Raw genomic sequence first — 14,637 nt, 5'->3', positions numbered from 1 at the left:
GAATCGATTTTTTCTCCCACCCCTAATAGACTGCTCAGTGGGAAATCTTCACATCGACCTGTTTTTAATGCGACGCCATATGCCCGACTATGAAAGCTCAAACGTCTGCGGACAGTGTGCACAGAGTCCGCACTGCTCACAGTACGCGCACAGTACGCCTGAGTATGTGGGGGTCTTTATCCTATAATAATCGTTTTATTAGTGTGCATGTAAACACAGTCATCACATTAATCCTGTTACAGCCGTGTGCTCGCCAAATCAACTGTTCTCACATTCTGGGTGATGATCTAAGGTGTGAAAATAAACTTTATTTTATCCAATTCAGCGACTGACTTTAATATGCTGAAGTCCTTTTGTCAAAATATTAAAAAGCAACAGAAACATTAATGCTTCATAGTTCCTCAGCGATAATTTATAGTTGAACAAGCAAGATCTCAATCCAAACATTAACAAACGTTGTCATTGCCACCATCATGTCCTGCTTTGGATTCCCTGGCTCAGAACATCTCTGAGCCAGGTTTTCTCACATGACAACTACAATAGCTCATTTGGTTCAAATATAGAGCTTAAAATCTCTAAAAAGTAGGAGGTGGATCTTAATGTGACTATAAACTGGACACAGTTCTGGAGCTCAAGTCTCATTTTTAGCTTCACACAGGAAACCACAACACTGATACATCATCATAGAGGATATGATGTCATCAACACCAATGAAACATTGCCACAATTAAAGTCACAGATTTCCCTGATTTGAAGAATTGATGGAGACAGTTGGGGTCAGAACACAAGTCAACAACATATGGAACACAAGTCAAGCTGTTTAGACATTTTAATATGGAAAAGGTACAGATCACAGCTGAAATGAGCAACTATAAACCTAAACCTCTTTGAGATGATGGTTTCTTCATCACTAGTTAACAGAGTCTTCACAGTGGAGGTGTGAATGTGAATCTCAGTCTCTGAAGCTGCTCAGACCAGATTCATTTAAAACTAAAAACAAAAACAGACAAATCAAATCAGTCTTACCATTACACCAGCCTTATGTGTCTATGGTTGATAAGCAGCCATTTGTGTTATTGTTCTTTCTTCATAAGCCTCCCAGTCTCTGAAATAAGCCACGGTGCCAAACATCTGACTGTGGCCATGACCCCGAAACATTAAAGACATTCGCTGTGAAAATTGGCTCTTAAGCAGCTTCCTTTGTTTCTAATTGCCTCATAGCCTGATGGACGTTTTGCAGTTGTGCATTGCATTATGTTTGATTCACACATATGTTTATCAGATTATTGTTAAGCCTCATCCTTTCTTCCACCTCTTGATAACAGGGTTCAAACTCAGGCTCCAGCTGCGTCTCCTCCTCATGTGATGATGTTATCTCCTCTGCAGCACACTGACATCTAGTGTTCAAGGCCTCTTACTGCAACTACTCTCATCACTACTGTTATTTGACAGTGCATCTCTTTGTCTGTGTGTGTGTGTGTGTGTGTGTGTGTGTGTGTGTGTGTGTGTGTGTGTGCAGGCTTGTCGTCATGGCCACGTGCAGCACCTGGAGCATCTGCTCTTCTATGGAGCAGACATGAGCGCCCAGAATGCCTCGGGAAACACCGCTCTACACATCTGTGCCCTATACAACCAGGTGAGCAGGGGCTGTGTGTGTGTGTGTGTTTCTGTTTTCGCCACAGATGTGCCTGTGTGTTATGTGACCGCACACACCACTACTGGATGGACCTGCTACTATTTTAAGCAGCTGGGAGCAGATCTATCAGGAGAAATGTGGAGCATCATCTCTACTCTACTGTATGTGTCTCATTAAGGGGAAAGTAATCACTCACACACTCCAGAGTCAAACTAAATTGTCATTTTGAATTATTCACTAATAAAAGTTGTGATGTAACTTGAAATGAAAAAAACAAACCTAGTTGAGGCTGGAATCTAAACTGAAGCATCAATAAAGACGAGAGGAGGAAACACACGACCAACAACTGAGGAGACGTAAATTATTGAACTGTCCATAAACAATTCATGAAACACAGGTTAGAAGCTTTTAATAATTCTTTATGTTGAGCTCAACCTGCACCGATGGAGAGTTTTTAACCACAAACTGGTGATTTAGGCATTTTCTACCAATATTACTATTTAAATTTTACTACAAAATGCTGCCTGTTCCATTTATATACTGTACAATTCCCCGTGTATAGGAATTGCTGCATTGACACAAAACGAACAAGAACAAAAAGAAACTGAAAACAAGACTTCTCCTCCTGTCATAACAAATGATAATATGCAAAATGGACTAAATTAGTTATTGCATTATCTACAATCTGTAATACTGTAAGTCTTTGAAAAAGAAGAAATACGATCATTTTTACAAGCTCAGCAGTGTCCACAGCGATCAGTAAGAGCTGTTCAGTCTTTAATATGTTGCTTACAAGGCATCACAACAGGTTCAGCTCATTTGTTGCTTTTGTAACAGTAGAAAATGACTTTTGGGTTCCTACACATCCTGGAAAATGATTTATCACAGCTACCAGAGCTCTGTTTGACTTTTTCAGACCCATCTAAGGATTTTGTTTCAAAAAAAAAAAATGCTTGTGCTATGTTAAATTTGTCATAATTTCTAAGCATTTAAGAGATTATTTCATAAGTTAGAGCCATAGACTGCACATTTTTAAATCAGATTTATGGGAGAGAGAATGACAGAGAGGAATAAACATAGAAACAAACTGATTAAATTTACAAAATAAGGTACCATTGTCGAAAAGAACACTTCTCCAAAGCATGAATGGGACAGAGGATGAATCAGTGTATGGCGTAAAAACTAATGTCCGTCAGACTGTAGCAGCTGAAAATGTCCTGGAAAACGATTTGAAGAAAGGAGTGGGAACCCTGTTTTGTGATGTGCTGGTTCACTGACAGCCCCTGCTCTGTGACATAAGACACAACCCCCTGTGGTATCAGAGCTGGAAGAAGAAAAAGTTGTAGCACAACTCACACTCAAACAGGTTCAAACCTCAGTCACCTGGCTCTACCAGAAGTGATTCAGCAGATGTAAATACTCACCTTCACTGTGTGTGCAGCTGCTTCTGCTGCAGACTCCACCTCATTCACTTCTGCACACTCTCTTCAGGCTCCTTCTTCCCTTCTCTCCCATGAGGGAATTATATGCAATTCTTCTTGCATGTTTATTTATCATGTTCGTGTCTTTGAGGCCACTGCAGCTTGGAGTTTCCCCAAGAGTGCAACCACACAGTCATAGTCTGCTACTAATTACTTTAAATAGTTAAAGAACGAGACAGAAGGTAACAGCTGCTGTCCCACGCTGATGTGGAAAGTCAACTTTTTAAATTTGGTTCAATCTTATAATATGCAAATTTATATCATATTGTTTTCTGGTTTAGTGACTGTCATTTCTTTGACAGTTAGAACAGAATAGATCAGTTTAACAGAGGTTACAGCCTTCAGGAAGAAGCTGACCTCTAGTCTGTTAGTATTGCATTTGCTTGTCCTGTACCATCCTCCAGAGGGGCTGGAGGGTGAGCAGTGTCCAAGACAGGACGAGAAAAACACAATGACAATGCAACTGCCAAATGCTTGGCCACTGCACCAGACAATGTCGCCATCTTGGATTCGGCCTCTAGAATTAATTCATCATTCAGAATAAATCTGACAATACTGTATTTTCTAGCTAATCCAGTAAAAACACCAGGCCCAGGACTGAAAGTACCTCACTGCTGTGTGTGTGTAATGAAGCCTGATGGACAGTCACTCTCAGGCCCCATTTACACGACAATGCTCACGTGAAAACGACAAAATATTTTATCGGTTGTGCCTTTTGTTTTGACAGTGACAGGGTTTTTGGGGCTTAAAAACACAATAAAGTGAAACCACCCTCCAGAGTGGAAATCTTAAAGGGATAGTTCAACATTGGCCCAGCATTGCCATAATCCCTATAGTCATAGTAGCAGGTTCGTTACTTTTAATTGTCGGTGCAAGCTATTTTTAGAACAACCCAGCCGAGCCGCAAGCTTCTCAGAGCTACGCTACAGAGGCTCATGGCCATGGGATTTCTTGGTTTCCCTCATCAAACTCATCAAATACACAATCCAAAAACTCCAAAGCGCTCTGGTGGACAAGTTGTGACGGAATGTTACTAGAGAGTTGTTTTTGAGGTAAATTCATGCAAAACTGCTGATGTGCATTGCCTTCAGGGACAGTTTTTCGGCAAGCAGTCTCTGCATTTGCCTCGAAAACAAGTCTGTATCGTTCCATTATTATCTCATAGCATGGTGAATGTGCACAACTGTGTCACAGCTTGTCCACCAGAGCGTTTTGGAGTTGTTGGATTGTGTATTTGATGAGTTTGATGAGGGGAACCAAGAAATCCCATTAGCCTCCGTAGCATAGCTCTGAGCAGCTCACGGCTCTGCTCCGCCGTTCTAAAAATAGCTTGCACCGACAAATAAAGGTAACAAACCTACTACTAATACTATAGGGATTATGGCAATGGGCCAATTTGCCAAAATGTTGAACTATCCCTTTAAAAACACTCCACCATCAGGTTCCCATCTAAAGGGTGGTGTACAACATCGAATTCAACAAACTTTTGCATCACTGTATGCACGCAGATTTTCCCCAAAAAGCTCATGAAGGAGATGACTGAAACTTTTCATTATTGAAATAGTCATTCAGGGAAACATGAACTACAGTAACAGTATGTTGGTGTTCATCTTTAATGGGCTTTGCTGATGATAACTTTCTGAGTAAGAGTTGTTTATGTAGTCTTTAATTTGTTGCTTATTTTTTCTAATACAAGGCAGCGTTACAGGTTCGGCTTGAAAATAAATGTGGACCTGACGTTTGTGATGTGCGCATCCAGTACCTGCACAGAATAGCTGAAGCATCTCAAATACCACTCCACTTAAAGCTGTCAGTGTGCCCTATAGTTAAAGTTCAGCAGCAGCCTCTAACACTTGTTTGTTCAGCCACTCATCTGAGACCGTTTTACACGCTGCCCTTGGAGAGCGGCCAGTTCAGCAGAGAACCAGCTGGCTTCCAATCAAAAACAGCCTCAGTGGATCTGAATCAAGTCAAACATTTAGTTCCACTTAAGGGAGATAATTCTGTTTCTGTGGCCGAGGACCCGTTTGCTTTTGACCTTTATCAAATGGTCTCAATCTTCCACCATTCTCCATTTATTAACTTGTGCTATATAGACTACTGAGGAAAAGGTTGAAGGTGTGAAACACTTGGTTGGTGTCAGTGAATAGAGGATGAAAAGGGGTTTAAAGGTTCTCTAAAACAGATTTTAAACAAGAAAACAGAAGCAAACGGCTGTTCTGTGTAAAGATACTGTGGAGTAATGGCATCCTGAGCAGAGAGTGAGGCCACACTCCCTCTGTCTGTTACAGGATGACACACAGGCTCTGCCCACATGGCTCCGTTCAGTGCGTAGCGTTCAGGTGAGAGTGTGCTAACTCCACAGAGGAAGAAACCAAGTCTGGAAAAGACAGGGCTGGGGCCAGGGCTCAGGTGGACTCACAAGTAACATTAGCTTACCGGCTTACAATATTATGAATGTGTGCAGTTTATCCTGTACAACACAGAATCGACTGGTAATTGGAAACCAACAGATGTGTTCTGTATTTAACTGATAGGAGACGGACTGTTCCATATTTTTGAGAATGAGTACAGTACAAATCTATGGGAGAAAAATATAAGACCTGTCACACCACCCAAACAGAGAATGGACTTTTCATTGGTCATGTGCCATCATCAGGGAGAAACAATAAAAACAAACAATAAAATTGATTCTTAAAGATATAGCTATTAGTTAAAGTAAAACAAATAAATTACCAATTAGATAATTCAGGGAACCTGTATGACCATAACATCTGTCTTTAAATAAGACAAATGATAAACAAAAGAAAGAAAAACAATTACTTGTTTTGATATTTTCATGATGTTTTATTTTATCAACAGTAATAGAAGAAATGTCACCAGACTCATCGCGATGGCTAAAACAGCGACAACAGTGGCTGCATTTGTGAAACTGAGGGGGTTGAATTATTCTGCTATTGGACCTTTCTACTGTATGTCATAAATAATCATGAGCTCTCACTTCCTGATAGATTGAATACTCTGAGCAGGACGTTGCATAAAGACATAAAAAGCTAAAAATGTCCTGCTTGCCGTGATTTTCAGCCGCTAACACAACATGAAATGCACAAGAAAAATCCATTTGAAGCTTAAGTTTTCATGGCGTGCAAGCTGCTGCATCCTGCATCACCCAGGAAGACTCCTGCAAGAGGAGCCACAGTTTCAGTACAGTGGTTGATGAGGATGAGGATGAGGATGAGGTTGTAGAAGAGAATAAAGGTAAATCTAAATCTAAATGATCTCCAGTCTCTGACTCTCCTCTTTCTGCGAATCATCTTCTGAAGACAAAATGCCCCCTGCTTCAATACACAGCTCTGTGATGTGTCACACGTTTCAAAGCCTCATTATAAATGTAGCCTGTATACTGTAGAGAGAGAGAGAGAGAGAGAGAGAGAAAACATGTCGTGGGATTGCTCCACTCTGGATAGAAACGTCCATGAGTAAAAATAACACACTGATGCCCGTCTTATAAATAAGATGTTAAATGTCTAATCACAGATGTTTGTAATACTGAGAAGCCTGCACAGATTGTGGTTGTGTATCAGTATCTGTTTGAGACTCACAGCAATGTTTCAACTCTCAATAGCTTATTGTGGATCTAAAAAAAGTATTTATATTCATGTGTGTGTGCACAGTACATGCGTGGTTGAGCACTTTGTGGGCGATTTGTGCAGTAGATTCAAACCCCTCAGCACTCTACATCTCTCTGTTCTCTCTCTCTCTCTCTCTCTCTCTCTCTCTCTTTCTTTCTCTGTCTTTTCTCTCTCTCTCTCTCTCTCTCTCTCTCTCTCTCTCTCTCTCTCTCTCTCTCTTTCTCTCTCTATCTATCTATCTATCTAACTCTCACTCTCATTCCCTCTTTATCTTTGAGTAGAGCAATAGATACACACTCAACAGCGAGTGAAGCTCCATTCCTGTTAAAGGTAATAGATGTTCTGTTGTCTTTCTTTTATATTTCTGTGTCAGTGCTGGGATGTTCAGACATTCACACACACTCACCACCTCCAGCTCCTCTCACTTCTTCTTTTTTTTCTATTGGAGAAATGTGACTAAATGTGACTGGAAGCTAATGATCATCTTCTCTCCTCAGCAAAGTAGGAGAATTGAAGGACCTCAGTGTTGAGTGTTTCAGATGTTTCCTCAGCTTCGTTTGGTTTCTCCAGCTTCTCTCTGTCTCTTCTTCCTCCTCAGGATAACTGTGCCAGAGTGCTGCTTGTTCGTGGAGCTGACAAGGAAGTGAAGAACTACAACAGCCAGAGTCCATTTCAGGTAGAGTCGGATAAAAAAAAAAAGTCTCATCTTCACTACTGTTTGCATGTAAACGATTATAGTAGATTGATTTCAGCTTTCGCTGTAGGAAATAACATTTTTAGTAGCAGCACATTTTCTTCAGCTCATTTGTTACCATGGCAACAGTGTGCAAAATGGTCAAGGTCAACTGCAACCAGGGATTGTTGTAAATGTCTTTGCGGCCAGTATTAGATTTGTTTCAATCAAAGAATGATCAGAGGAGAGGTGTCGTCTGCAAAGCGTCCACTTTGCGTAGTGGTGCAAAACAGCTCCACAGAAGTTTCTTCATTTTTTTCTGAAGGAGAAAATGAGGAAGTTGTGTGTAGAGAAACAGCAAAAATCACCGGGTGTGAGGGTTTTCATGTGACATAACACATAAAAGAGACACTCAATTGCACAGGAAGTGCTAAAGTTTTAGCATGTGTGCATAATTATGTGAGCTGATGCTGCATATCTGTGTGTGCTTGTACAGTATGCCTGTAACAGATGAAGTGTGTGTGCTTCAGCAGGGTAAAAAAACAAATGCTCAGAGCTTCCTATCTGCCATGATTGACTCATAACCTACGCCTGAGTTACAAAAGAGCTGTGTTGTGGCGTTTATGAAAGGCAGTCCCACAGGGTCCTCGGCTGTCCTCCACAGCCACTCCAGTGGAGCGCTTCATTAGCTGCAGCGCTTCATGAGGGGAGTGAGCCCGGTGCCCGAGCAGAGATAACGTCAGAGTTTGAGCGTTGAGGTTTGCATTCATGGCCTAGATTCAGCTTATGACCCCATGTTGACGTGAACCTGCAGCTTACTCCCCCCCCCACCACCATTTCACTTTAAGTGCAGATCCAGGATCAATAATCTGCTCTGTAGTGTTTGGAAGCACCTCACCTAGAGAATAATCCTCTACTCAGATGCTACATTTCTAAAAACGATAGCCAGGTGCTGTACAAATAGTTTATTATTATTGTTATTATTGATGACAGTTGCAGTGAGGGTTTGAAGAGAAGTTTAGACATGCATTTTGTGAGGTGAACTGCTGATGCTCTTGTGTTGTTTGGTGCTGCTGTGAAGATCAATGTGGCAAAGTGATCTGTTATGTAATACGTCATCATCTCTCTTCAGGCCTGTAAAACAACAGGTTTTTATCAGGTGTTTCTGAAGTTATTAAGGTGGAACAACAAATGTTTATTAATCAGATCATATCATGATGATAAGATTGTATGAAAGTCAATAAGTGATCAGAAACTCGCAGCAGAAGATTCTTTATCGCAAAAGATGTAAACATCAGGTTTCATTGTCAGTCCCTCAAAAGTAGCTACATCTTGTAGCAGCCAACATTTGTACCAACTTTCAACACACACACACACACACACACACACACGTACTGTACACACACGTATACAGAAATGTGTTGTACAAACAGCAGCTCCTCTCCAGCAGCAGAACAACAAGCAGCCACTAGACACGCTGTGGACTCTCACTTGTTTTCAAGTGGAAAAACTCGCTCCCTTGCTCTTACTATCTTTATCACCGTTGCACTGTCCACCTACACACGGAGCCAAGAGCTGAATCCAACAAGTTTAGGCCTGTTTTCTGGGCGGTCGGCATTCTGGGAAATGTAGGATATTGCTGAACCAAGGGAAGATGGATTGGTGCACCAAAGGCATTAACACATTACCTGCCTTATAAACTTGACCCGAGTGATGCAAGAATTATCACAAACTTATTAAAAGTGTATAGCAGGATCCTTTTGTTCACAACATGGCAAACGTGTGAACAGAGAGGAGTTGTACAAGATGTTTGAACTTGGCTGCAGATGCTCTGACTGGTGACTTTGTGATGTCACAACTAAGCAGTCACCCAGCCCCGCCCACCTGGACCCTACCATCCAACAGGATTTGGTTTCTCGGAGTGTTTTACCTGAAATCTGCTCTATTGGATCAATCAGAAAACAGTCAGACATTCAGAAGAGGGGCTCAGAGCCCCTTTCCCTTCTGATTGGCTGACACTGACCTGTTGTTACTCCAGAGAGAAGCCCAAGAGAATGTTAAACAACACTGAGGTGTTTTTTAGTTCTCAAAACCGTCACTGAGCCTTCTGACTAAGGAACAACCTACTGTACCCGAGGAGATAAGAATCAGTTACTTCATTTAAATGACCTTTTATGCCTATTTATAGATTTGCTTTTATGTGATGTCGTATTTTTGTTGTTCCTTTATCGTCTTCTATCGCTTTTATGCAACATCTACCCTCTCATTCTAATTGTCCTTATTTATATTGAAGTATTGCATTTGTCTTTCTACTTTAACTTTTTTTTTTGTCCAACTATCCAGCTTTGTGTTTTTGTATTGACTTTTGAGTCTTACAGTATTGCTTTTACTTTCATTGTCAAAACATTTAAAAATAGATCTGTTTTTTAAGGCTGCTATATATATCTTCTTATCTTTCAACACATTAAATACATCAAGGAAAAACTGTAAAATATGGCCATTTAGTATTTTTCCAAACCATGGATAATGAGTTCCACTTCCAAGTTTTTGTGGTGGAAATGTGGCTCCTAAGCAGCGGGGATGATGAATCGTGTCAGTTGTTGTTTACAAGTATGTGGAGCATAATGTAGTACAAGGTGTTTGCAATAGGTCATTGTATTTTCTCATTAAGACACTGCTCATGCTTTTTGTGTCTATATAGTATATGTCCCTCTGTATTTGTGCAGTGTTTTCTGCAGAGTGGTCGCTGTGCTGTCGTCATTTCAGCAGCTGAGAAACACAGTCATTAGGAGCCAAATTAACAACTGCAAAGTGCAAATGTTAATAAACAGCGTTTGCCACCGCTGAATGAGGCACGCTTATGCCATGCTGCTGCATGTGCTCTTAATTAGGACACTGTGTGGGCGTGTGGCCATGCCATTTGATAATATCATATGTCAGTTCAGTGTCTGAGCATTTGTGTGTGTGAAGTGCAGCTCAGCCCAATAATCATTGTTGTGTACGACAAAAGGAAGAGAATTTGACCACAGAAAGCTCCCATCATCCTCTCTTCTCTGGATAGAGGGCTTTCAAAGAGATAAAAATTCATTTTCTTTATTTAACAATCCTCTTTAACAGCTGGTCACATCCTCTCCACTTCCTCCAACTCTTTTTTGCTCTTTTCATCTTCTCGCAGTGTTTGCATCTCTCCAATCTCACCTTTGTGCTCCTCTAAGCCTTTCATCCTCTTCACAGAGCCTGATTTCATTTACCTTTCTTCCCTTCTCTCAATTTTCATCTCCACATTCTGTATGTCTCTCCTGCACTTTCTCCCATGCCACTCCTCTAATCTCATTTCTCTCTCCACTCCTCATTATAGTCATTGTCTATTTTCCACTTCCTTCCTCTCCCTTTATTTCCTGCCCTCTTTCCCCCATACACTGTCTTGTTCTTCCCGTCGCCCTTGGCACATACTGTAAGTCAGACATGATTTCCCCATCTGCTTCTCTCTCTGCCTTATTATTGGGAGCCACGTGTGGCAAGTCACCACCACCACTGCCATGTCATATAGTACAGTATGCCAAAGTGTTGTCAAAGCAATCCAGAGACTTGTGTCACAGTATCAGCAGACATGTCTTGTAATCTTTGTCAGCGTAAAAATAGATCTGTAAATGTTAACAGAGTCAGTTTTGGTCGACTTAAAAACCCCAATGAGCAGCTGAGTTCTGGTGCCATAGCAACAATTACAGTAGTACAGTACAGTAGCCCAGGAGATGCAAGCAGGGAAGCCCACTCTATATCCCCACATTCCCAGTCCCTCTGTGTGAATTATTAGCAGCAACAGCACCTGAAACATAAAATGATTCAGATGTGAAAGAGACAAATTCCAGTCTGAAGCCGATACTTTGTAGAAAATTATTTGTGCAGATTTGTTATTATTAGATTTTGTGCTTACAGCATCCTTTATTACATGTGAATTAAAGTTGCTCTTATGAATGATAAAGAAATAGCAATGTCCCATATTTTCTTGTATTTTTAAACTGATCCAGATCAGTTGTTTGCTTCTTACTGTAGGCGTTTGCTTCTCCCTTGAATCTCTATGCTAGAGTCGACTAAGCTAATCACCTCTAGGCTCCAGTGCCACACTTATAAATTATGATATTTTGGCAAATACACGAATTATTGTTGTGATACCATAAAAACCTTCTCATTTTTCATCTCTTCTCTTTGGTTTCTCTCTGGATCTGGATCTTTAGTAACATCAGGTCAGAAGAGTGGAGGCTCTGAGCCTCTCTTCTGACTGATTGTTTTCTGAGTAGAGCAAATTTCAGGTAAAACACTCAGACAAACCAAACCCTTTAAGTGCTGGATGATGGGTCCAGGTGGGTGGGGCATGGTGACTGCTCTGTTACGACTTCAGAAAGTCACAGAAGTCTTAACATCTGGTTTTATAGCTCAGTTTCTGAATAGAGGCTGTGTGCATTTCTCTGTGGACTGAGGCTTTGATACATTCACAGTATTAATATAGAACCTAGACCTGCTTCATTATCACACTACACAGGAACATCTACCTATTTACTTTATGGAGCTTTAATATAAAGATCTCATCTTTAATCCTACTGTACAGAACAGCATTCATTTAAACACACTGTATTTATAAATCATCTTCAGCCTAATCCAGCACTGTTGGACTGAACAGTGAACCAGTCAGAGTGTCTTTTGACAGGTTCAACCATCTTGTAATTGCTCTCTGGAGGAGGTGTCTTAATTAGACTTTATTGCACCTTTAACAATGCATCAAATAATTTGTCAAATTAAAGGAGTTATTTGATGTTAAGTGTATTTAAGTTTATGTTATAACTCAGTCTCAGTGGCAGGCAGCTGCTTTAAAAAAAAAAAAAGTTATTAAAGACGCAGAGTGCAGCACGTGTCCAGCACCAAACAGGAGACAGACAAAATTAACGCCTAGCTGGTGAACACAGCGGAGCGTTCACAGTCCCCTCTTGGTTTTGATCTGGCAGACTTGTTGCCTCCACTGATGTTCCACTTGGCTGCAAGCCTCTCACAACACAGCTCCACCTCCTTCCCATCCCCCTCGCTTCCTTCTGTGCTATACACAACCATTTGTCTCCATGACAACCAGGGGAGAACAGGAAGGAAAAAAAAATCGATGTGGGGGCGGTGATGGTGGTGATGGCAGTAGTGGTGGTGATGGTGGGCGGCTGAATGATAATGAGGAGAAATTGTGAGTGCGTTTCTCACTGCTTATTGGTTACCTGGTTTCTAATCATACTCCATCAATTAAATTAGATTAAAACTTGAACGTGTCCCACCGGCGCCCTCTTCTGTTCTGTCCTCTCTGTTTTGGACCAACTTTCACAAAAGACTTCTTAGTGTGCAAAAGCAAAAGTAGAACTGGGCCCCAGCATCCGCGCAGGCAGGCGCAGAACGATCTAATGATCTAGTTGGATCTAAACATCCACAGCTGCTTGATTAAACTCCTGCAATCAAAGGTCTGTGTGCTCCAGTGAACTGTGACTCTCGGTGGCTTCGTGTGGAGCTCACTGCTTCCTGTCCACTGTTGTTTAGTTAGAGATGCTCCTCAGCTCCTCCAGAGGCAGAAACCAAGACTTATATGATGCTGTAATGAAGTAACTGTCACCATGTCAACAGGAAGCAGCCGTCAGTCACACAGTGACGGGCATCAGGCTGCTGCTACGTCTTGACTTCTCAGAGGATCGGTGACATTTCACACTGTGACTCAAACTGACGTCCAGGAAGTCTGCTGCATAAATAGTTCATATTGTTGTAAGAAAGCAACACTAACTTTGAAGGTTGTGTGAAGGTCATGTTTCCATGTTTCCACATACAAGTAAACAAATCAGTTCACTTCAGTTCACTTCAGTTTAGACAACAGGAAAGTTCCTGATGTGTTTTCCACAGGTGGACATTTAACTCAATGAGTGCCAGCCCTTTTATAAAATGGTCAGTGGCTTGTGCCAGCGTTTCGGGGCATTTTGAGTAATATTTCAAGACCCAATGAATATTTTGTATGACTCTGAAAACACCAAATAGCTCAAAGGAAAGAGGAGACTCTCTGTGTAATTAAAAAAAAAACATTGTTTGTACCTTGTTCCATTCTTGATATATCTTAAGTTGAATAGAGCCTGGTTGCACCAAAAAAAGCACTTTTTTTCTAGAAAGCTGAGAAAAATGCATTTTTGTGAAAGAGAGTCTCTCAAGAAAAACAGTGATTTATCCGTTTTAATTTTGGCTTCAAAAACATGTAAGACATCTGAAAATTTACTACGTCAATGGCACCCAAGCGTATCTCAATGAGTTAACTGTTGGTGAATGTCTCATGAGAATAAATGTTGAGGTGTAGGATCCTGGGTTTTAGGAGTTTGATTTAAACTAGAGACTAATTCAGGACATCTCTCTACTCTCTAATGAGTAGCCCAACATCATTTAAAACACATTAGACCGGAAACTATAACGCCTATACACATAATTTGTGTCACATATTACATTTCTGTGTGGTGTCCCAGGACAAACTAATCTTTTTTTTCCAATAGTGGACAGTTCACCTGCATCAGGACGAAGCATCTATAACTACAAAATGTGGATTGTAGAACGACCAGCTTTCAACGTCTCATCTACCTTCCACTACCACTACCACTACATGTGACCTTTGAATACTGAAGCACCTAAACTACCCTGCGATGTATAGTTAATGAAATGTTACATCAAACCAACATGTATAAAAGTTTAGTCTGGTTATTATCGAGATGTAGCGACATCTCTTGACCTTCAGATCACCTAATCACAGCAGCAGTGTAAGCAAAGAATACAAGAGAGGAATAACGTTTATCTTTCAGTGCTCATGGTGTTGAAAGAGGCACTGTTGCCACTTCACCAATGATTCCTCCAACACTTTACGATGCCAATTAGTTGTGCATCAATCAGATTTGAGGTCGCAGTGGAAATGACGACTTCATCTGTCACTCTGTCACTTCTCCCTGACAAGTCACTCAATCCCATCCACTATAAGCCTGTTCTGGGATCAGTGTTCCTCCGGGAGAATGGCCTGTCATAGATTTGTCACACATCGCGGCGTGTGCTATCATGGGAGATCCTCGGCATGAGTGGGAGATTTCATCCAGCATTCATCATGAAGGATCCATCCCCCTCCTCCTCCACCGCGGCTCCCGCACAGGAAACGTCACATTTGCCCCA

General features: G+C 41.2%; 1 protein-coding gene across 4 annotated transcripts in view; it reads left to right on the top strand.

Moving 5' to 3' along the window:
* Positions 1–14,637, top strand: part of LOC146990132 (SH3 and multiple ankyrin repeat domains protein 2-like) — a 233,315-nt gene that overhangs the window by 118,922 nt on the left and 99,756 nt on the right. For all 4 annotated transcript variants that reach the window (XR_015035061.1, XR_015035060.1, XR_015035058.1 and 1 more), the window contains exons 9-10: positions 1,520–1,636; positions 7,348–7,425. Coding sequence is in view for 1 of the 4 variants with exons in the window: in XM_085769271.1 (XP_085625397.1) it covers positions 1,520–1,636; positions 7,348–7,425 (195 nt within the window). In the remaining 3 variants the exon portion in view is untranslated. The remainder of the gene's footprint in view (positions 1–1,519; positions 1,637–7,347; positions 7,426–14,637) is intronic.

The sequence above is a fragment of the Trachurus japonicus genome, chromosome 3, assembly GCF_045865225.1.
Source record: "Trachurus japonicus isolate A0001 chromosome 3, Traja_1.0".
NCBI lineage: Eukaryota > Metazoa > Chordata > Actinopteri > Carangiformes > Carangidae > Trachurus > Trachurus japonicus.
This window is presented reverse-complemented; position numbering and strand designations above follow the sequence as displayed.